This window comes from Triturus cristatus, chromosome 11 (assembly GCF_964204655.1).
Source record: "Triturus cristatus chromosome 11, aTriCri1.1, whole genome shotgun sequence".
Classification (NCBI taxonomy): domain Eukaryota; kingdom Metazoa; phylum Chordata; class Amphibia; order Caudata; family Salamandridae; genus Triturus; species Triturus cristatus.
In genome coordinates, this window is record NC_140594.1 from 930,532,695 (window position 1) to 930,558,220 (window position 25,526).

The 25,526-nt window shown below is 43.0% G+C and overlaps 1 protein-coding gene across 1 annotated transcript in view; it reads right to left on the reverse strand.

The window, feature by feature from the left end:
- The window catches only part of WDR33 (WD repeat domain 33), a 1,021,886-nt gene that overhangs the window by 490,669 nt on the left and 505,691 nt on the right, over positions 1–25,526 (reverse strand). The window contains exon 8 of the mRNA XM_085634920.1: positions 772–898. Within this exon, the coding sequence (XP_085491046.1) occupies positions 772–898 (127 nt within the window). The remainder of the gene's footprint in view (positions 1–771; positions 899–25,526) is intronic.

Consider the following 25,526-nt stretch of genomic DNA (forward strand, 5'->3'; position numbering starts at 1 on the left):
AGTGTTTAAATTAAAAAAGTAAGCATTTATTTTGTGGCATTACCATGTCAATATGGAAACAGATATAAAAAGACTACTTCCACAAGGGCTAAAGAGGCAGGAGAGAGGTGTATTTTAAAATCACGTAGCAGTATGATAACATGTGTACTCAAGTGGAGATATGTAGCAGTGAATGTGTTACCTACAAAGACACCAAACTAAAACACAAAAAGTAAATGATCACACAGGGCGATTGATGGCTTTTGATCGGTTTCTTTTTTCCCCAGGAGCGCTGTAATAAATGGATCTGTGCGTATCGTAACGCCCAACAAACACTGGGGCGCAAGCAGGACCATTTTTATTTCAGGGTGAAAACTGTTTTTTAAATATAAAAAAATGCACAAAAATCAACTTTGACTGCCTAATATAGGAATACGTTGTAAATATTAATGTGGTTAGAGACAGAAAAAATATAAAAATACAACCTCTTATATAACTATATTCATATTAAGTGATTTGAACAAGTGCCTCAAATGTCTGTAAAAACACAAAACGAAATTCTTTGAACTATGTCTTTACTTTTGTTCGGGTATCTCGCCTTCACTTTGGCTTGCCCTATGTGCATTTATACTACATATACATATCAGTACCACTCTCCAGTTTTTACGAAGTCCCACTCATTTTTGTGAAAAAAATCCTTTGTAAAGCTCTCAGAAACATGATGGGTAATACTATTAAATAAGCTTTTCCGATCCTCATCCCCCAAAAAACGGTGCAAGAACCATAACTCACAATGTGGCAAGGCTGAGCCCAGTCTTCGGATCCCAAAACTTGATTGGTTGTTGACTGTCTTTGCTTCCAGACACAATTAAACCCTTTGTTGGATGCCAGTCCACACATTTAACATCTGCACCGTGACCTATATAGAAACGTTAAATACTTTTGCTTAGACTGCAAACTGTGGAAATAATCATAACAGCAATGACGTGCAGGTATCATTCATTACTCAACCATTGGAGGGTGTGTACCATTTCACACATTTACATCAAAAAGCAAAGTCTAATACCATCAGTGTCAGTATTTGCAGTAAGCTTCGTTGATGTAGGATAGGTGCTTGTCACTGACCCTGTATCAGCCGTACAAATTTAAAATGTCACATCCATAAGAACATTGGATCATACTTTTTTCCGATTCTCAGTGGAGCATATCAAATAATGTGCAGAGTTCGATCCTTATACACTGACTTCGGACATGCCCAACAAATATTGACACATCAGTAGACCCCTTGTTTTTGTTCCACTAGATTTTTAAACATGAAACAAATAGCCAAATTGTCTGGCTATAGTGGTAATATACCAATAAAATTTATGTGGTTGGAAATAGAAAAAATCTAAGTGCAACACAAGCTCACCCTCAGAAAAAGAATTGTACATATTAACTTCTTGACCGTTCACATAAGACTAATCACTACTGTTTCTTCTTCACAACTTGGCAGGGAATCTCACGGTCAACAGTCCAGACTTGAAAACTGCTCTGGCCATGGCCGGTCTACTTAACTTTAACTTGGGTTCCCCTAGGTTTTATGCAACACTAAGGCTGGTGAGAAATGCCTAATCAGTAAATAAGAAAATGCATTTCAGGATCAATGGTGATGTTTGTTTAGGAGCCAGTCACCTGCACAAACATGTTGAGGTATCTTAATGTCAAGGTTGCCAAGACTACACTACACTTCATGACGTTTTCTTCCTCCACCGTAGAATACCTCCCTCCTGAACTCACTCTAGCAGGTTATCTTTCACCCCTTTTCTCCTGCTGTGCACATTTTCTTAAATCCTACTTTCTGTGTTTCCTGTTTTTCTCTTCGTAAATCTCGAAGTTAGTCCTCAAAAATGAGTGTCAGGAGCCACTGCTGGGAACAATTGGCAAAAAGTAAACTCTGGTTGGACAGATTGTGCGTGAAGAATTACTCTGTCATCCATCACTCCCTCCTTCCCCAACTGCTTGGTCCAGAGTTCGCATCAGAAACAAAACATGAAACCTGGAGATAGGTAACGATATTGGAAAGGATAATTTGGACAACATTAGCATCAGTCTGGAAGATATGTCTAAGGGGTCATAACTGCAGAACATATGATTAACTCACTCATCTTCCATACAAAGTTCTGAGACACGTGAATGCATTTGGAAGACTTTAGAGGATGCCTTAGCTTTAAGTTTGTGACACTGAGAAACACAGAAATCTATCCTTCTAACAGTAACTTCCCTGAAATATGTTCAATCACCATGAGTAACAAAGGTCTCCAACTTCAGAAAAATGTTAGCCCTTTCAAAGAGGAAACAGCTCTTGCTACTTCATGGTTATGCAAAAACTATCAGTAGAACCTAGTCTCAAAAACTAAACAAAACATTTGTTGATTCAGGTGTTAATTACGGTATGCCAATAAGAATACTGCAGTTCAGAGAATGTTATTATGCATATAAAAACATGAACGATTCTTTAAATAAAGCTTGAAGTCCATTTAACTTCTTGACTATTGCATCTGTCACTAGGAAGGGAACATAAAACGTAGAACAGAAAATAGTGTCCTAACTTGAAAGGGTTAATGTATGATGTAACCTGAAAACTAAGAAAGTCCTTCTGGGTACAGGTCTCCCAACTGGGTATCATGTGCAACAAACCATCAAAGTGGAGGTGGGAGGCAAGTAAGATCTCTTATTTTGAATTCGGGGAAGCTGCAGGAAAGTTGTTGGCCTGGAGAGTTAAGGCTGACCAGGCTAAAAACTATATTAGAGAGATAAAAGTGGAAGGGGAGACCGTCCCTAGATTATATAACTTGGATATCGGTAATGCCTTGCTAGAATTCTTTAGGGACATATACAATGAGGATACCATAGAGGACCAAGCCATAAGAGATCTTTGGTTGGATAAAATACTGCTGCCAACTCTCACCGAGATTCAATGTAAATACTTAAGAGATGGAAATCTCGGAGGAAGAAGTTAGCAAAGCCATCGGTCAAATTAAAAAAGGGAAGGCAGCCGGTCCCGACGGCTTACCCGGCGAGATCTTTCGGGTGCTGACACCAACTTTGGTCTCAACACTGACGGCCCTTTTCAACGACATTCTTATCAAGGGTATGGTTCCTCCTAAGTCCTGGAATGAAGCAACTATTGTGTTGATTCTTAAGCCAGGGAAAAATCCATCTGAACGTGGTTCCTATCGGCCAATTTCGCTCCTTAACAGCGACTATAAAGTCTTCGCAACTATTTTGTCAGCAAGATTGGGGAGCGTAATCGGCTCAATTGTACATCATGACCAGAAAGGTTTTATTAAGGGGCGACAATTGGCTGATTTAACACGGGAGTTGGTGGGGGCTATTGACATCGCTACTGCTTTCTCCCTTCCTTTGGCAACCCTTACGTTGGATGCAACTAAAGTTTGACAGGGTTAAATGGAGTTATTTGGCTGCGGTCCTGAGGAAATTTAATTTGTCAATATTTTTGTCGTACCATCTCCTTGCTGTATGGAGCACCATCGGCCAGGTTATTAATTAATGGGGAGTTGACAGAACCCTTTACAATAACTAGAGGCACTAGGCAGGGCTGCCCTCTTTCTCCCCTCCTCTTTGATCTCTATATTGAACCCTTTGCGCAGGTTCTGAGAACAGACGCTAATATTCCCTCTTTCAAATTCGAGGAGTGGGAGAGGAGGGTAGCACTTTATGCAGACGACATCCTTATTTTAACATCTGACCCCGATTTCTCATTTTCTACTGTCGATAAAAGGGCGGAGGAATTTGGACGCATTTCTGGGTATGAAATCAATCCCGGTAAAACAGAAATTATGGTATGTCGTCAGTAAACATCTGAAGACTACCTCCTCCATGAGATATCTTGGAATCCGGGTAACCCAAGATGTTGGCAAAATTGTACAATGTAATTTAGACCGGGTCTACAAGGAATGTCGGAGGCTTTAAAAATCATGGGCCTACCTCCAACTTACCATCTTGGGGAGGGCCAGCCTAATTAAGATGTCTATCCTGCCCAAATACACATTCCTTTTTAATACTATCCCTTTGGTTTTTGATCCCAAAATATTGGACAGATGGCAGAGAGAGATCAACTCCTTTATCTGGAATAACATAGCCACTAGGCTAGCATGGAAAAAGTTGAGGAGGAGGAGAGAGAAGGGGGGTTGGCATTGCCTGACTTGGTATACTATGCATGGGCTTTTCAGCTGTCCCATTCAAGGATGCTATTGAAGTCTCCATGCTGTGTACTAACGGGGACAATGCTTAAAGCCATGCTAACGGGGGCGGACCTACCACTAGATGGATTTATGTTCAAATACGGAGATCTTTTTTTTTAAAAAAAGGTCAAACTAAAAACTCTTCAATCTTTGGCTAAAGCTTGGGCATTTATCAGAAAGAACCTGGGGCTCTCTTATTTTTCCAACTATGCACCGATTTGGGAATCCCCAGGCCTACTGGCCTGTTTAAAAGATAGTCTGGCTATACCTTTGAGGGACGCAGGAATTGCAAGGTGGGGGGGATCTTTTGATTGGAGGAACTATAATGTAATGGGAAGATCTGCAGGATAAGTTAGGACCTGGAGTGTCAAGATTTAAGTATATACAGCTTGTTAGCTGGGCCAGGGCTCTAGGTAAAAAGAGAGTGTTTTTTTGGGGGTTACTAGCAATCTGGAACAACAGTTGGTAGAACGGCAAAGGGGGGGGTAAAGAGGTCACTCTGTGGTACTTGAGTTTGCTGGAAGAGATTGATGGGGAGTTTACCCTTCCCGGTGATCTCTGGGGAGATAAGTTGGGTCCCCATTGTGAGGATGATTGGATAAAATCCTTTTCCCTTCTCTACAAAATTGTGAAACCAGCATGGTTGAGACGGAACCACCTAGTCACAATACACCGGGCCTACCTCTCCCCGTTAAGACTCTCGAAGTACCAGCAAAATAAAAAATGTAATAAATGCAATCCCCCCAAAGCCTCAGATGTTCATATGTTCAAAGACTGCCCCTCCATTGGCCGGTTTTGGGAAGAAGTAATAATATCACTGAATTCCATTCTAAAGACTACACTGTCTATAACTCTGCCATTAATTGTTCTTGGCTTAAACCCCAATGTTACGGGCCAGGCCAGGTCATTCTTATTCTACGCAATTCTTCTGGCCAGAAGACAAATTTGTAAAGTCTGGGTGGAACCATCTGCGCTTCAGCATTCTGGCTGGTTGTCGTCCTTAATTGAGACATCAAAGGTTGATTTAGCCAGATTTGGCAATAAGCGTAATCGAGCCTTTTGGGACTTTTTGACTTATTGGAGATAGGGTTCCGGGGTTTTTTTTTGTGGTTTTTTTTCCTCCGGGTCCTACGATTATGCCTAAACGACTCCAAGGATCTCGGGTCATTGATCTCCGGCTTTTCCACTAGTCCGGTCCTACAGGTAGTAACATACCTTGATGGAGTGAGTGCTTATTCTTTTTTCTGGTATATCATCTTCCACCAATACGACAATCGTGCCTGGGCTCGGCAGAGAGATAAATCTTGTTCTCTAAAGGGGGGCACACAAGGTGGCTGGTGTATTCAGAGAAGTGGGATATGGCAAATGAGGACAAAAAAAAAAAAACATCAAAGTGGTGTGTATTAATGGTAAATCAAGTCTATTATCACATGCAGCAACAGCGGAAAAACAACAATGGCCATTGCGAGCTACATAAAAGATTAAGAAAAGGATATTATTTAACACAAAAGTCTAAGGGCTCTCTCTTATGTAAGCCACAACCGCAGAACCTTAGCCGTTTTCACTGTTTTCAAGTAGAGTCCCTCGAGGCAGTGCAAAGGATTTATCTGTACAGTGACAGGGAAGCAGTCTGGTTTATCTGTGGTTCATTCTCTCAATATCATTAAAGAACAAGCATTGGCATAGCCAATAGGTCTTGCCTTTCGGACCTTATAAGTGTTTAGACATGCAAACGTTTATGTTGTTGCACCAAGGATATTGTGCTGCATAACTAAATACTTATAAGGTCCCAAAAGCGAGACCTATTGGCTATGCCAATGCTTGTTAATACTTTAATCATGAGCTCAGTATGGTCACTATTTGGCGTCTGCACCGGCTAAGGTGCACATTTTCCTTAGTTAAGTAACTGCAAGGGGTGTTATGTTACTAATGTAGTTTAAACTGTACAGAAACTGATCGAAAAATTGATTTTGTAATGTCCTGTATAAAAAAACTATGTTGTGCAATTTGTAAATATGTCAGGCCTTTTGAATGTTTTGAGAAAAAAAAATTGTGCAATTTTGTAATTCTTGTGCATGTACAAAAGAATATTGAAACTTTAAAAGAATCAATCAAGCAACAAAAAGAATACAAAAAATAACTTATTTCAATTAAATATTAAATATATTATTTTGAATAAATTCAATTGATCATAATAATTTGGTTATGTGATCGTAACTTGAATGGGTGAATGAATGACAAATAGTATTGGCACTTTTTTCTGAGGGTAAAGATTTAGGGCCCAGCCTTACTGATTCTGGGCCAAACCCTTTCTTGGTAAGAAGTCCCAAGAGTTAGAGTACCTGTAGCAGCGATGCAAGGACGTGTCATTCTTACTAATACTGCAAGTGTAACATCAGTGCAAGCTGAAGGATACAGGTCCCTGCACAAGTAGCAAACAGGCTTGGGTCTGCTGGCTCAGTCGACTAATGGTCACAGGTTCAAATAGCAGCGGGTCCTCTCAGCCTCTCATCCTTTGAGGTCGATGAAATGAGTACCATTGAGTTGGGTAACATATGTTATTCAGCGCCAAGACACCTACGGGTGAGCATGCGCTTTACAAAGACACGTTAAGTTATGTTAAGTTATGTTAAAACCGCAAAGTACATAAGTATGAAACATGCAGTAATAAGGGCTCTCTGCACATGAGCACCCACGGAGACACGCATGACAAGTACATGTAATACAACGGCAGGAGAATCTATCTGTAACATCTATGCTGAGGAAATCCTAGGGTAATGCGTGCAAGTACTTATTACAATCGTCAACGTTCGTGGGGCCCTAGAACCCAAAGCGCGAGCTGGGCTGCCTGGACCCCAATAAACGTTGCTGGTAACAGCCCAGTGGGTGTGTGACTGGAGACGCAGGAGTGCCGCTGGCAGCAGAGTCCAGTTTCACCCCTCTCCTCCCTACACATTCCTCCTGACCCTCCTGTTTTGAAAACCCGACTCTTCCCCTTGCAGCCCTGACCCCCATGATCCTCTGTTTAGCCCAATGCGGTGAGATGTCAAAACTCATCCAGCCTCTCTGACGGCTGGCGAAGCTCAGAGAGAAACAAGAGCGCGCGCTTCCCCTCCCCCTCACACCTACAACTGCAACGGAGGGCCTACTACATGACTGGCAGCCCTTACACTCCGAGAGAGGCCGCAAGGCTGACCCACAATACTTGAACACACTGCAGAAATCTAGCAACTGCCCTGGACCTGGAAATGAGGACAGTTCGAGCCTCGTGAGCTCACCGGATATAAAGCCACTAAGCATGGGGTCACAGGAATTATGTGGCAACCAAGGACCATATGACCCGGCTGCCGTAACTAAATTATGCGGCAAGAAAAGGCAATGTATGCAGCACAATGCGATACAATCTGTGGCAGCAATTCATTCGGCTATGACTCCTGCACAATAATACAGTTAGAGCAAATTTTTTATCTCAGTGCCAGTTTGTCACCCGAAGCAATCAGAAAAAGAAAGCCAATCTTTGCTAAACATGCAACATATAATTTATATCTGAGAAAATCTGGTAGAAAATGGTGGATTATGCGGCAAGTGTGGTCAATCCATATTAATTTTTTTTAAAAACAATCAATGCTGCCACAAACCTGCATAATTCCAGTGGCTCGGCTCCTGCTTATACACTGCAAACCTAACTGGATCATTCGTAGAGTACAGGACAGATGCAGAAACACAAAGGCACTTCACACAACAAACGCTGGAAGTCACATCCACAAACTGAAGATACACTGGCCATACACTGCAAAGCTGACCCAAAACAAGCCCGTGCACGAGCACCAAGCCATATGTTTTGAATTATCGCACCCGTGTTCTGGGCACGATAATTCAAAACATATGGCGCCTGTGCGGGTAACCGCAAGCAATAGGCCACATGCGCAGGAGCGTGTGGTGAGCTTTTTGAAGCCCCCTTACATTAAGTCTCGCAGAGCAGCGCATGCACGCTGCTAGGCGAGACCTAAAAATATGGAGCTAGACTTTCTTCCTGAGAAAGCTGATAAGGATCACGGAAAACGATCCAGGAATGTGTTCACCAAGAGAAGGTCTGAGAGCTGGGTTTGATTAAGGTAATACTGAAGCAATCAGAATTATAGATGCGTGGGGGCACCTTGTCAATTGTTTGTGTTTAACTAAAGGAACCACATAACAAGTTATTTCTTAACCAGCTGTAGGAACATATTTATTAGAGAGACCGAACCTCTTCCTCCACAATGAGCAATACTAGGAGTAGTAATTTTGTCTGATCCACATGTACAACATACACTTAATAAAAATTTTAAGATTGTAAGTTTTTCCTTTAAAATAACTTCAAGAAACTTTTTAAAAACGTATACAAGTTATGACAAACAAATTCATTAGCGGGAGAGATACACAACATGATTTAATCTTGAGCTAAAATCGCATTATGTCAAGCGAATTGGTAATATATATCATCGTCGGACCTCTACCAATCTCTGGTTAGGACAAATTAATAAAAACATGATGCAAATCTTGTTGCCCACCTTTGCACAGATCACACATGCCTTTAGAGTTATTTGTGCCATACCATTTAGCTGTGAATCTCGTTAATGGGAGAATACCCAGGCGTAATAGAAGGATACAAAGCCTTATCCCATGCTCTAACTGAAACCGTAATGTTTTCTGCGCAAGTTTTATAGTGCTTTAGTTGGATACAGTATTCTTTATCCCTTTCATAACGGATTCTCGGGGCCATGTTTTAGAAAAAGCTTCAGATGCGCTGGAGACCAAACCTGTAAAAGTGCTACAGTGCATTGTGATACCGCAAGGGCTTTTAGCAGATTCCTAATAAAAGTATACCGAGGAGAGGGGATGTACTCAAAAAGGAACATTCTTTCATATCCTGCGGGGCTGCCCTGTTATACAGACATATTGGATAAAGGTGGTCCGCATCATGTCAGCGGTGTTGCAACAGAAAGTCCCTTTGGACGCTAGATGGCATCTACTGTGCGTGTCTGGTGATCTGACTTGGCCCAAATATCAGCAGATTTGGCTACAGGTGGCTGTCATGGTAGCTAAAAAGAATGTTGCCGGGGCATGGGGGGTGAGCCAACCGCCTAAAGTCTCTCAGTGGAAACGAGACATGGACTGGTGCTGTGTGGCGGAAAAGAATTTATGATAGCCGGGGATGCCCCAAGAAATGGGGAAAAAGTCTGGCAACGATGGGTAGACTACAGGGGGTTTGGGGGGGGCATTAGACAGTTAGGGAGGGTGGGCTCCATGACTGTGGGATTCAGCCTATTAATGCATGATCGAGACGTGCTTAACAGAATGTGTATGCTAATGAAACTACATGCAACTTGCTATAAGCATAGGACTATGTTTGTTAAAGCTGACTATTGTTCAATAAAAAGAATGTTTAAAAAAATAATAAATAAAAAGTATACCGAGGAGCTTCCTCTCTAAAAGTATCCAGTTTTAGCATTTGTCTTAAATTATCTGGAGCTGCATGTAAAAGGTTATACGCCCACCTTATAATGTTGGAAATTACTCAGGCGAATATTCCCATAAGAGATAACTCAAGACAAAGAGCTTGAACTGGGACGGAATGAGATATTTTTTCCAATTTTCGAAGGATAATTTCTTCCTTTATTTTAATTTGTAGCCATGTTTTAATTTGTGTATATTCCATGGTATAAGATAAAATCGGTGGGATTTTCATACCAAAAACATCCAATAGAGATTTAAAATGTATATTTCCTGTAGAGCGGTAAAATCTCTGTAAAGCTCGACATGGAATACTGCCTTGCGCCCTAGATGTTGGAGATGGGCTGCATCTTGTAAATTATGCTTAAAGATGTTTCCCAAATAGACATACTCTTTTACTGTCTCGATAGGATTACCTCCCAATGACTATGTAAAAGATAAAGGTTTCCTTCTTCCGCTAAAAAGAAGAGCTTTAGTTTTAGATATATTTGGAACCAAAACATTTTCTATTGCATACTGATTTAGTTCATTTACATTTCTTTGCATGCTAATTGGGGTATGGTCGAGTATTACAATATCATCAGCATACATTAAACAGTGTATGTCGACTTGTGCTAATTTCGGAGGGTAGCTCTTAATTTGGGAAAAGCGCCCCAGTAAATCACTAATATAGATAGAAAAAAGTAAGGGAGCTAATAAGCATCCCTCTTTCAGACCGTTCTCCGTGGGGATTGGTTTAGTTAAACCCTTTTCTGCCCCCATTTGGACTCTACAGCATGTTGCCATATGTAGGGAGATTATTATTATAAGAAGATCTATAGGAATCCCCACTCCCTCTAATTTTCTCCATAAAGTCGGTCTGTCTACGCTATCAAAAGAGGTTGAAAAGTCAATAAAAGCACAATATATAATTCGAGCATTTAACGTAACATTTATCAAGAACTGTGATGTTATCAAACGTTGAATGTTTAGGGGGAAATCTGGCCTGTGTCATGGGGATCACAATATTCGAAAAAGCCCAGTCTTTTAGATGCTCCAGAACGCAGGCTGCAAAAATCTTCCCGGAGGCGTCAAGGAGGGCTATTTGTCAATAATTAGCTGGGTTTGTTCTTAAACCTTTTCTTAGGAGAGAGATCACTACACTCCCCGCCAAGATAGTGGTATTTCCCCACTCTCCAAACAATATTGGAAGAGTGGGGCTAGAAATTTACTCCAATCGTCAGCATTTTTTCGTAAAGCTTTAATTGGGATTTTGTCCGGGCCCATCGCTGCAGATGACCTAGCAGAGGTTATAAAAGCTGAGATTTGTGAAGCTGCTCAGGTACCGCTCACATTAACTCTTCTGCGCGGGACACACAAAAAAACTGATTTGGGGGGTTTGATTTATAAAGCCTAAGAATATGCTTTTCCCAGTCAGATGATGATACTGGTGTAGCTTGAACTGACTTTCGAATTCCCATTTGTGCAGATATTATATTCCAGAATGTTTTATTATTTCTGTGTTTTACTGCAGTTTGGATGTCAACCCAGATTCTATCTCTTTGAGCTTCCTTATCTCTTTTTTTCCGATGGAGTTTTTACAATTTCTTTATTTCTCCTTGTCTTGAAGCATTAAAAGATCAAAATTGAGTCCTGATCAATTTAATTGTCGAGAATTATTATCAGCTTCTATTCGTGTTTGAAAATTTGACATTTTCTCGCCTTATTATATTTACCTGAAGAGAAGCGACTACAGACTGTATAGTGTCTTCAAATCTGGTTATGGGATTGCCTTCTCTATTTGCGGAAGCTAGCAGTGACTGGGAGATTGTATAGTTTATTTTGCTGATTGCATTAGAATTCCTGTGGATCCTTCCTGTTTTTTGATTTATAATTGCCCGTCCTTCTAGGGGGGGGGGGGGGAACAACCTTTACAACGCAACTTTTACAACGCACTACCATTACAACAAAACGGTTACAACGCGAGTGCATTGACAACGCAGGACATTACAACGCAAGTCTTTACATCGACTTGCACTAGATGGCGTGCCAACATTAAAAATAGTGTAGTTTACTATCCCAACACCTTCCCTACTGTTACGTGGACTGGAGTTGGAATAGTAAATTACACTTTAATGTTAGCACGCCATCTAGTGCAAGTCGATGTAAAGACTTGCGTTGTAATGTCCTGCGTTGTCAATGCACTCGCGTTGTAAAACTTTCGTTGTAACAGCATGCGTTGTAACAGCATGCGTTGTAACGTCATACATCCTTCTAGGGTGCATAAGGACCACGGAGATGTAGACTGTGTGAAAACATCTATTACTGTAGTTAGATATGCGTGGTCACTCGTGTATGTACTGAATGGATAGTGATTGGACATTTGCAAACAAGTCTAAACTACAGATAAAATAACCTAAAATGTAGGACTTAAAGGCACCAAATCTTGTATATGCCGCCGGAGTATCTCTATCAATTCTCCTGTTTCAGATAACACCATTAATTGCGTCAATGTATGACAGAAGCATTTTCCCCTGTTTATCTGCTTTTATCTTATCGGGAAAACGGGAGTCGGAATTGAGCATGCTATTTCTTGAGGAGATTTCCCCCTACTATTGAATAGAGAATTGGAGATTTTCCCATTTAAATCCCCTGCTATCATCATCGGGGGATGCCCCCTTGCTTCTAGGAATAATTCAATTTCCTTAAATGTTTTTAATCAAGAGAAGGTTATTTGAGGTTCCAGGCGTAAAGTAAGTATTAAAAAGTAAAAAAAAACTTGAAAAAGGCTCTGTTCTTTCTTTCAGGCACTTGATACTGATGCATTGCACATTTGGGAAAGAGCACTAAATTTTTTCCGGGTCCCAATCGGTTTACACTCTCTTAGAAGAATTGCTAGGCCTCCTTTTGATGGCCTCTTCTAAAGGACTCTGATGCGATGTCAAACACAAAATAATCATTTTGAGAAAAAGTTGCCAAGGACCACATTTCTTGCAATAACACAAGAGCCAGTGAATTTTCTTTTCGGGAGTCTTTCCTGCGAAATTCCATGACACTATTTTTTGATTATCAAGTCATTGCCTGACTTATTCCGGTTTAGTGATCCTGCAATCCACGCCCAAGAATTTTCATCCAATTGCAGCGCTTATCTTGAGTCAACGATTCCAAATTTGACGTACTCCATCTTTGATGGAGATCAACAAAGTGCTGTCTTGCCCATACTTCCGTATTTTACAGTCCGCAAACTGCTGGTTGTTATTTTTAGTAGAGGCCATAACTCCTTCAACATCTTTCAATTGATTAAATGCAGGACTGTTTGTTTGGCTAGAACGATATCAAATCCATTTTTATGGAGAATGTCATGCTCTTTCATTATAACAGCTGGAACTACATTTGACCAGAACTCAGGGTGAGCCACTATCAAAGTGATTTGGTTTCCCCTTTTTATATGGTATAGTCGTAGACTCAGATTGTGTTATCAGTTTCTAGGTGGAAACGTCCTCAGTCTCTCTTCCAACGTTTGTTCTAAGGGTGAACAGACCTTCTTGTCGAGCTTTTAGTTGAAAAATTGGAAATAAAGGGATAGGATTTTGAATGACATCCCCCTTCAAATTTTCTGGACAAGGGTCTTTGAACAATTTTCGGAGAGAATAAGTTTTTATCGCCAGCGGCGTGATTACGTTTTTGATTCCGTTTGGCTTGGGATCCCTCCTTCTGCTTTGTTTGCGTTGAAGAGTTGCTAGAAACTGGGGATTTTGGACGACACTTATCTTCTCTGTCCTTGTCAGGCTGTGAATTTGAGGATTACGATTGAACCATGTGAACAGGTTGTGTAGATTGCTTTTTCCTTTTTTTATCTACAAGGTATTGCAGAATTACTGTTTGAGTTTCAAATATCTGGTCTGTGTTTTCCAAGTTCTTTTCTAGGAGTAATAGTATATAGTCCATTGCAATAGAACAGTACCTGAAATAGGATCATGCTTATTTACAGATTGCGGCATGATAAACGACGTGAGTTCAGAAGATAGTGAAAAATTATGGACCACCTCTATCAGATTCCTCGGGGTACTAGATAATAGATGAACTGGCGGTTTTGGGAGTTCTTTAGTAACAGAATGATGAAGCAAAATAAAATTGATGTCTGGAAGAGTAAAGTCAGTTGCTGCAATTTGTCTAGGGCCCTCCTGATTTTCTGTTTTATTATTACCCGAGAGATCTTTCCCAGATCGCTGTTCCGCAGTCTTTTTAATCTCTTGAGACAGTGTAGGCTCTGAGGTTTTTAGAGAGTCTGACGTTTGAATATTTTCGAGAGCAACTTCCTTGAGTAAAGAGGATTTAGGGACTAAGCTCTCTATTCTTCCACCTACTTTATCTATGTCTGTGATAGCAAGTCGCTCCTGGTGATCTTCCTGGGAGATTAATTTAGGGATAACTGTAAAAAAAAGTTATAGTTTTCTCTGTAGATGCTCCAAATTGAGACATTTTGCATAGGCTTTTGTAATTAGCGGGTGCTCGTGCCGTGCCCACGTTTTTCATATGTACTGTGTGGGACCGCAGTCTTTTGTAGACCATTCTGTTTTAGGCGTTTATATATTTTTTTACGTTTTGTATGTTTATGTATTTAGGCGAGATCTGGAATTTCTCCTTTTGCTGCAGCTGTATGATGATTTGCAGGGGATAGGTCTAAGTGCCAGCCACAGCACGGAGATCTTACATTTATGCTACAATGGAGTGTTAAGTATAAATCAAGCTTACACAGTTGTTCCGTAATTTTTAAAAGGGCGTCAAAGTGCCCTCAATTTGGTTGAAGAAATCCTCTCAAAAGGAACGAGATGTAGGACAATGACGGGTAGACTGTAGCTGAAGCTATACACCTTTTTTATGCCTCCTGCAAATTTGGCAACTTACGACCGTGTTATCTGCTAGGATATTGGGTCCCTGCCCTTGTCTTCTCCTGTCCTTCTTGCAGCCTCTTCCAGCTGTTGTAGGGAAAGAGCACACTATGCAAATGCCAAGGCAAACCTTTGCTGATTTTTTTTATAGCCTCGTGGCGTAGCGTGGCGAAGAATTGGTAGAGGGAAAATAGCTTCACTGCCTACTGAGGCAATATGCAGACGATAATTCTGAGACATTACTTCCCTCCCCCACCCGCTAGCGTATTGACCACCGGACTCTCGTGCTGCAAGAGGCTGAGTCAGAGGCCAGATCCGAACCTCCCAGTGCAGCGGGGCAGGGGGTCACCGGGGGACAGCAGAGGCAACAATAAGGGCAACAGTGAGGGCAGAGGATGGTGAGCGATGGGCGGTGGAGGTACAGAGTCAAGAGGGAGCCCTCGGGACCGAGCTGGGGCTCTCAGGAGCGAGCCGCACCCGACCCTGCCGGGCCGCTTCTGCAGAAACACCCGGCCCACTCTCTGATGTGCTCAGACTCTAACAAACGAACTCCCTGCTGCCCTCCTCCTTTCTTCCCTCAGTCCACTTTCACTGCTCCGTCTCTCAGCTCCGAACCTCAACCTCCAATCTTCGAGTGTCCTCAATGTTGCACACCCCCCGCAACCCCCTGCAAGCCGCTACCAGTCTCGGTCTGATGCACAAGAGACCACCGGGCCACTTCCGCGGGAGGGAGTGGGGCGGGACGCGGGGTGCGGCTGTAGTCAGCGGCGGTAACTGGTTTCAGCGGGGGGAGGTCCAACAAAACACCCGCTCCGGTTTCTGCAGCTCACAACCCGCTGCTGCTCATTCTCACAGCCGCCGACGTTCACTAGACACTGACTCTTCACTCACACAAGAGAGTCCCACCTGGTTCTTTTCAAAAGATTCTCGTACAAAGCTGCATTAAAAAAAGTTTCACCACTCCAATGAACCTAATTGTTCCGGCTCCATGCCGCTGGTATGTCCTTTAAAATGTCAATAGCTCAAACTTGCGTAAATGCGAAACCTATTGCATTGCAAATGCTTGTTTTGTTTGCAGTGGAGTGATCATTCAGAAAAAGTTAACAGCACAATAACATGTTGGGTGCGACCTTGAAGACTTAGGTGCAAGTTATAGTTAACACAATAGGATGACAGATTTAACACACCTCCCGCTGAAAACTATGCACTTGTTTTACAAAAACCCAACTGCTTGAGCATTTCATGAATTATGGGTTCATGGACTGCCACCCTTGACTGCGTTGTATTGCAGAGTGCTGTCAGCAAAAATGTACGACCGGCTGACACGGTAATTTAAAATCTTCGATAAAGCATAACATTTGAATGACTTAACGTTAACGGCCCGCATGAGATTTAATAGTTGTGAATGTCTCCAACCGAGAAGCGACAAGAACCCCTTCAGCGGGTGTATAAGGGCCCTGCGATGAGAGGGCTAGGACCAAGAGCAAGGTTCCTAAATCAAGATAATGGACACATAAGTAGCTTTAATGTACTGAACATGCAACAGTTATAGGTAACTGGGTGCAAAAGGAGAAGAGATGGTCGCAAGTACCAAGCACACATCGTCCATTCTGCACCACAGACTGCAGTGGAAGAGGTCCATTCAACCCTCTTCTTACACACTTGTACATGCTACAAAATGAAGCACTGTATCAGTGTTCACGCACAGCACCAGAACCAAGATTAATCCTACAGTAGTCTACTACTCGTCTGCACACCATTGTTCTTCGAGAGGAACTCGGACAGGTTCCACTTTCACGGCACACTGGTTATTGTTTTAAGAGGTCACCTCTTTTTTCAAGTGTAAAGTGAGCAACCTGTGCAGTATCTAGGTGCTGCAGGAAGCTGTATGCGCCCTCGGTCTGAGGGGTAATTGCTGCATGGCCTGTTCCTAGTTTCATTGGGCATGAGTGGGTGTGGCAAGGATGGTGTTGGGAGCTGTGAGCGATGCTAGGGTTCAGGCTGTTTTACTGTTGTAACCACTGATGTTACAAATACCCAATGAAGGGCAAACCATGCAACGACCTTAGAAGAATAGAGGGGCTAGTTCGTCTGAGAATTAAAAGACGTAACCATACCATCACACCAGATGTCAGCAGCGAGAGCAAAACCAGCTGATCTGTGTTGGCAGTGAGATATGCTACGAAACAGATTTTGGACGGGCACCAAAACCAAGACTTATCATATAGGAGTATGCTACTGGTCTGCACACTGTTCTTTGGGAGGAACTCAGAGCAACCATGCCATCACACCTGATGTTAGCAGAGAGCACAAAACTCGCTGATCGGTCTTTGCAGTGAGGTACGCGATGGAAGAGATTTTGAACTACCACCAGAACCAAGAGTTATCATACAGGAGTCCCCTACTGGTCTGCACACCGTTTATTTTCCCGAAGAACTCTGACAGGTTCCACTTTCACAGTACACTGGTTAATGTTTTAAGAGGTCAGCTCTTTTTTTTCAAGAGAAAAGTGAGCAGCTTGCACAGCATCTAGATGCTGCAGGCAGTTCTGTGCTCCCTCTGAGGAGTAATTGCCACATAGCCTGTTCGTAGGGTGACTGGGCAGGAGTGGGTGTGGTCAGGGTGCTTTTGGAGGCTGTAAATGACGCTGGGGTTCAGGCTGTTTAACTGTTGTAACCTCTTGCCTTACCAATTTCCCAACAAAGGGCGCACCATGTACCGATTGCATAAGGATAGCAAGTCGAGTTGGTCTCAGAATTAAGTGCCGTAACCATACAATCAGACCTGATGACAGCAGCGAGTGCAAAACATGCAGATTTTTTGGCTGTGAGATATCCAATCGAACACATTTTGGAGGGGGTCCCAGAGGGTAGGCTATACACCTTTCTTGCTTGTTGAGAATGGACCATGGGGCAGAGGGATCAGCGGGCCTTTCACTTAAAGCCAACTTATGCTTGTAACCGATGACCTTTGCGCCAATTTGTGGGCAAGACCAGTGTAGCTTTGACCCCGTGGATCGGATAAATACAAACCAAGTTGGAGCAAACTGATCTAGTTTACATGAAGAGCCACCTTTGGTACGGTAATGCGCCTTTAAAATACACAAAACAACATTAGGTTTAATAGTATATAAACTTGTAACTGTTAATAAAAATGCATTATAGTAAGGGAAGCATAAAAGTGTATTAAAATGGAACTCCAAAAGTGAAAACTTTAAAAAGCTAGAAAGCACTAACTTAAACAATGTTATGTAGCGCGTGATGTACCCCATGTGCAATTAAACTCCGGGGCTGTTGAAAAATTACCTTAGACAGTTGAGGAAGTTCGTAGCTGGACAATAACTGCATTATATTTGTGGAAGCAGAAAAGTATGTGAAGTTGAAGTAAGACCCCAAGAGGCATCAGAAGTCAGCATATAGAATGAAGTAAATATATTTAAAACGCGGTTGAGGAAGCACAAAGAATGTAGACCAGTGTCTGGGATTTGTGAGGGAAATGTTTAGTGTGACAGCATGTTGTGAAAAGCAGGCAATGTTTAGTTTGGGGCTCCTGCTCTCAGATTAACAAAAGATGGAGCAGATAGTGATCAAAGGCCTTCCGGCCAGACTGCCAAATGGATTGCTTGAGGGGATGTTTCCCACAAGAAAACAAATCATGGCACCTGTCTGCTGTTTCCCACTTTTGCCATCCAGAAGGACCATCTAGCATACATCATTCTATTTTAAAACCAGTGTTGCTCTAGTGTACCCCATTTAATAATATATATACCACCTGAGGAATAGAGAATGCGTTACTTCCTTACCGAGCTTACAAACTGAAGCACTTGTAATATAAGCAATAGATACTGTGCGTTATGATGGTGCAGTTCAACCCAGGGAGGGTGAGAGGACACCACAAATATTGTAAAAAATAAGATAAATACATTACTGTTGGGGAAAGTGGTTGGTAATGCAAATTAACTGCACAAAACTATATCTATTGTGAGTAATGAAGTGAAAAACGTGTGAAAATGCATTTAACCCCCTACGTGCATCCTGGTGCAATTATATGCCGGGACTAACGAAAATTCACCGCACAGTCTTGGAAGACCGTAGCTTATAAACAAAATATTAATTTCCATATGGTGGGGTTTATACATTCGGTAAAGTCCATAGCTGTCGTGCCTGCAACACTGAGGGACCAATTGCGATGTCGTTCGGAAAGGCTCCGAATGGGATTAGGAATCGCAGGATCCGATTACGAAACCTACGTTTCCGACTGAATTGCACACATTATCAATCGACCGATTACGATGCACGGAAATCCTTCAGGATGTCCAAATCGGTTCCAAAACGCATTTGAATACTTGACTGAACCTTTCTATGTTAGCTCAGGCAGAAAATTCAATACATACACTAAGTTTGACCCCACAGGATCAAGACCCAATTACCAGCACAAACTGGATTTGTGGACACAATATGCCCATTCGTTCTTAGCTGATCCAGTGGATCGTGTCAGTCAGATATGGTAAACAGCTTGTGAAAGGCCTGGGATTTGCAGTTGTCTTTAGTAATTCTACACTACACTAGGAGTAGAGAACCATACAAGAAGTACAGAGTAGAACAGCCAGAGGCATTCGACAGACAGTGGAAACGGTGGCACCAAAATAAAGAGTCCCAAGACAGCTTCAACAGGAACTGAAACCACACCTGGATTTCCACAACAGTGTGATCAAAAGCACTCCTTGTTAAAGCACTTTAGCTTATGATAAACATGGCTAATGCCTAGTTCACAATGTTCCGAAACTCAAGTTGAAAACAGTTTACCACCTCTGCTTCTGGACCCCATGTCCAAGTGAAGAATTTCAGATAGTGGGTTTTAAGTCTTGCAGCAAAAAGATCCACTGCATACGGCCCCCCCTCGAGAATCTGCTTCTGCAACATCTTTGAGCAGTATATGGAATTCCAAAGACATTAAAATTCCAGTGTTCCATCAATTCGGGTTGAACTGAAGTTACTCCCTTGTCTGGGAAATTATGCCTCAACTCCTTGGTGATCTCTAGCACAGGTCTAGAGTCTGTTCCACCAAAGTGGTTGATGTACGGCATCATTGACATGTTACCTTTGTTCAAGGAAGGCTACATTTCACTTGGCACAAGGAATGAGCCCAATACAAACTCTAAGCTATTCATTTGAAGGTTCAGACTCTTCTGGTCACCTTCTGTAAATATAAATGTCACCATATCGCTCACCCTAATCTAGCTTGTTGGCATGCAATTCAATCAGCAGGCTCAGGGCTATCTCAAAGAATACCAAGCAGTTCTAAGCCTCCATGTGGTCTAGCCACCAGGGGATCTTTCCCATGGCCTCCTAGGAAATGGAAATCATTTCTGTGTTGGAAACTCACTTCACTCTCTACAAGGCCTTGGAGTGTAACATGCCTGGGAAGATCACATGACTTACACCCACCTGACAATGCACTGGACTGAGGTCTCTCCTCATGACTGTCATTCATTCTGGAATGTAACAGGCACAACATCCTTACCACCAGATGTATCAAGAACTCCAGGAAATCTGTCATTTAGTTGGAGTTGAGGTCTGACTTCAGCAAGTTGAGGAAGCCTAGCCCCTACAAGACTTCTGCTGTCATACCCCCAATGCATCTTAAATAAATGATCCAGAGCCATAAAGTATGACGTTGTCTAGATTTACTAAAAGTCTCCCTCCCATTACCATCGGAAATCCCCATTAGCTTAATCAACTTGGTGAAGCACCAAGGAGAGACTGAAAGGTAGGGCCAAGAATTTGAACGTCTGTCTTTCTCTCGGGAAATGGTGGTATCTGTTGTGAGGTCCTTATACACGACAGGCTTCCTACAAATACAACCTTAACATCCAGCAACGTCACGAAAGACATCTTTGAGGAGACTGATCCATCTCCATTTTGTGTCTGTGGATCAGCCACCATCTCAATAGCCATATGTTTCTCACAGGTCAAAACCCTTTTTCTTTTTAACTCTACGGGAAAATGATTACTCAAAGGTTTTCTAGAGGGTATGGGGGAGGTGCAAATTAGTGTGCATTTCCAACTCCTTTACTTCACTATGGCATTTATACCACTGAATAAACTAATGGTCTGATTTTTGGGTCTTGCACCTGTGTCCCACAATGTTCTATATGAACTCCTGTCACCCTCTGCAGCACCTAGGGATCTCCGGGTCTAGATGCACGACTGGCACCTGAACTGAGTCAGCCACTTACTCTAACTTTACTCAGAAAAATAAATTGGAGACTCCTGCCAAAACCGCCTGTGTAATTCCTGGAGAAACATGTATATGCACGTCTGAAGCCAATGTTACAGCCTGCTGTACCTCTTGCAGGGAAGAAGGTAACTGAATGCCTGTAGTCCAGCCACTGGCTGCCTTATTTTAAACTTCACCCTGTATGGGAAAAGCTGACCGAGTGTCCCCTGGTGTGACCAACCTACTTTAAAACCTTAAAGCTAAAGATCTTAAGGGTGGATACCTGGGGCATGGCTACACAGCGACCAAGATGGCCGCCTAGCTGTGCAGCTACGGCACCAGCTGCCCTTAATGGCCAGGATCCATCCCCATCAGATAGCCCAAGATGGTCAGTGTGGCTAATATGGAGACCAGAGGACACAGTAGCCCCCGATGTGTGGTTTCAGCTGTCGAGCTGCGACTCCAGAGAAAGGTGGCAGAGGTGGTCGGCTCAGCACGGCCTAGCACATGCCTTGGAGGTCCCCCAGCGACAGGGAGGGCCTGAGGCCGAGGCTACTAAGCCTGGCTGGGCTGTTTGCCTGCACCACACATTGCTCTGTTCTGGTGACAGGGGCCCCCCACGGGCATGGACTACTCCCAGCCGACAGGCTTGGAGCGCGGTACCACATTGAACTGGGGCCCACATAAGCGGGCACGTGAGGTAATCTAGCAGCATCTTGGAGGCCTTGCGGTGTTTGTGGCGTTGGGTGGGCTATCGACGGTCAGGCACACTGTTTCTCACATGTCCTGGAGGTGGGCTGGGAGTCAGAGGGCCTCCTCCCTATGCCTAGCTTGTGGACCTCCTGCTTGCCTCCAGTGAGTCCACTACAACATTTGGGGCCTCCTTTGCATCACATGTGGATGGGTGCCTCATAGCACCGGCAGCCATTTCCTGCACATGACTGGCCACTACCATGCCAGCTGGGGTGAATGCTGTGAACACTGGCCTGGATGTCATGAGAGTGCAGTGATGGCATAATGTTCCCTGTGATCTCTTACCAGCATATTTACATAGAAGCATCAAACAGATCACAGTTGTGTACACTATGTGCTGATCTCCATAACTGTAATACAAGAGTGAGGTGCCCGATGCCTCATCAAGGTTGGGCAGGAGTTGACATATACTGCTACTCCCCTTTACACAACATCGGCATCGTTGGGCCACTTGACCCCCCACCCACCCCCTCCTCATGCTCTGCCTCAAAAATGGGTGTGGCTTGGTCGTCTTAATGCAGTCAAGATGTCCATACTGCTGAAAATCCTGGGTCTAATCCAAACTCACCACACACCCACTCCCCAAGCAGACATTACATGCCTCCAGAGGGAAGTGAATTCCTTCATTTGGGGAAAGGGCCGTCCGAGATTCTGCAATAAGCTACTTATGCTTCCTAGGGATCAGGGGGACTCGCCTGCCCTAACCTATTAGTATACTGTGGGTGTTACACCTCCGCTATATCTCAGAGTGGGTGGTTCCCGAAAGCAAAAAACATTGGTTTCATATGGACCGGGCAATGGCATGTAGATCCCTCTGGGACTTGGTCTGGCTCTCAAAACAGGCTCGACCGAGCAGCGCCTAAATAGCCAACCCCACAAAAACGGTCCTAGACATCTGCGACAAAATTGAGATCCCCAAGGGCCTCAAATTCTTTCCCTCGTCCAATATCTCACTGGCCCGTAAGCCTATCTTCGTCGTGGCATTACAATCCCACTCCTTTCTAGCCTGGGGCGAGTTGCATGATCCAGGACCTCTTCAACGGTGAGGTATTCAAGACCTTTGACCAATGCAAAGAGGACTTTCACCTCCCTGGCACGTCAAGACTGCAATACTATCAGCTTCGACACTGGTTACTGACGTCAACTACCATGCAAGGGCACTCCTATCAAACACAATGGCACGCAGACTCCCCAGAGGACATCTCCATGGAAGAAAAACAACAACTATGGCGCAACATTCCTAGGATATATAGAAGAGGATGGCAAGGACTTTTTGGGGGAATTAGATAAAATATATTCCAGAGCAGACAAAACATGCTATTATTGCAGGAATCCAGGAAATTGTAATCGGGAATGCAGGTCTAAAAGGAATGATGAATGTAATGGCCAGACAAGGGCAACAGATGGCCAACAATTAACAGAGCAGCATCCATTAGACAGATGATACAGCCCCAGACTGTGAAAGGAATGCAGAAGATCGGGACTAATGTAATTACATTTAACAATGTTTTTTTTTTATAACAGTATTTTAATAACCCCACTGCTTGCATTGATGAAACAGGATAAAACACAGAAAGACAGGATAACATGGGCTAAAGAGATGGAACAAACATTTAGCAAGTTAAAAACAGAAATAAATGCTCCAGGGTTAAGAACAGCAGACAACAATAAAGAGTATTTTATTTTTTTGCCACTGTAACGGCGAGGTGATGACAGCGGTCCTCACCCAAAAAGTGTCCTTCAGGCCACACGCCAATGGAGTATTTTAATGGCCTACTTGAGTGTCATGAAAGTACATTACCCTTGTGAACAATAAATAGCAATGGTAGCCTTTGCAGTGAAGAAAAGTGCTCCCATTGTTATAGGTGCCCCTCTGACATTGTACGCTGAAAATGCAGTATTTGTGATCATTCAGAAAGCCAAAACAAAACTAACAGAGTATCAGGCTATGAAATATTAGCATCACCATCCCTCAAAACAGTTAAGTGCCATATAGTCCACCTTGCTACCTTCTTTGCACATCCCATTCCAGGTAGTGTTACATATCTTTGTAGATGGGTTTGCTACAATAGATTAGGACATGGGATTGAGACACACAGGTGCAGCGGTTGTCAAAGTCATGTAACGTGACTCTTCAGATGTATTGTAGATAACAGATGTATTGTAAATAACAGAGCAAATAACTTTGCCACTTCGTTACTTAGTCCAGGCTACTGAACTAATAAATTTAGTGGCAGCCCTCAAACAAAGGCATGAGAAACATTAACAGTATACTCGGATAACCTTTTTTACCACAACAGTGCACTCTAGCATCATGAGGTGGAGCGGACGTGGATTTCTCAAGTCTGATGGAAGTCCTGTCATGCACCGTCCCCTCTTGGGGACTTGTTAAAAACCTTAACAGTTGCACTGGTGAAGTGCACAGTCCACAATAGAGCTCAGAATTTTGTATCCTGTGGAAACGCCTTGGCTGATTGGGAAGGCAAAGATGCAGCAAAACGCCCCTTTAGTGACACACACCACCGCTTTTGGTAGGTAGTGAATCAGTAACACCATTAAACCCTTTTGAATGCCCCAGAGCATGAGAAACAGTTGTGGGAAGTCAGAGGGCACACATAGATAGGAACAGATTTAATATATAGATAGATAGCCACAGAGAAACTGGTCATGCCCTAAGCATTGCTACTGATAGCCTTAAACCAGCTACATCATCTTTTACACAATGCCAGAGACATGTTCTTCCAAATATGCCAAGATTAATTTGCAATGTACATACACACCGCTACCATGTCCCAGCAGTATTCATCAAGATCCACCTTTAAGATAATAGCTTCCATAATGCCTCTACTACAAGGACCCCTTAAGAAACTGCACATTGACTACATTGATAGGATTGACAGATGCAACCATTATCGCTATCTGATAGTTGTAGTCTGGCCGTTCTTGAGAAGCCGAATATTGTGTCCATTGTGATGTCAAGTCTGCTGCTAATTTTCTTGTCCGCGAGGTAAATACCCCAGTGGGGTTTTCCCGAGGAAGACCAACTCTGACTTTGGTACCCACATCCTCAATATATCCTCCCACCTCACCACCTTGTTAGGAATAAAAAAACAAACTACAGCTTCCTAAAAACACAATCTGTCTAGCACGGTTCACCTTAAACACCAAAACCAGATCATTTGACTCCACATCAGATTGTGAAAGGGAGAGTAATGAATATATCTGTGCCACTAAGTAGACATGAAAGTTGCAGATTGAGGGTGCGCCTGAAGTAGTACAAATTGAAATGTCGGTCTGCGTGTCGAATATAATAAAGCCGCAAAGTTCTTCTCTAAACAGGTTACAAGTGTAGCTGACGCGCGCTAACGCATTTTCACCCTTGCCACTGGGAATTACAATTAACACTGAGAAACTTTTTCAAGTGAAAGACCCCTAAGTTCCAAGGACCCTTTCCTGTAACAGACAGCACCGCTACTGCAGTGAAAGGCAAGGCCTCAAACCATGGATTCACCTCAGTACAATTTGCCTGTGCCCAGCTGTACCAGCCATTGCTCCAGACACTAAGCAGGAAAAAGAGAGGAGGGGTGGGGTGGAGGAGCAACCGGAGTAAAGAAGCCTCCCTCTATCATTCTAACAATAGACAATACTTCTATCAAGTTGTGTATTTCTTGTTTGTTTTTCCTTATCGGTGCACTAATACTGCTATTCTTAGCCCTAGTGCATTTTTATTCCTTTGATCCTACATCAACTATTACACACATGCGTAGAACTGTAGATAATGATACAGAACATCACCTTCTCCGTACTGCCTTATTTGAGAATATGTGGTACTAACACATGCATAGTACTGGCACATCGACGTTCAACATCAGTTAAGTAGGAGCTCTCATCCCTGATGCTGCTGCAATGGACAGATTGCCTCTCCCTAAGGAGGTATACCCAAATATTACATGCAGTCTCCAGC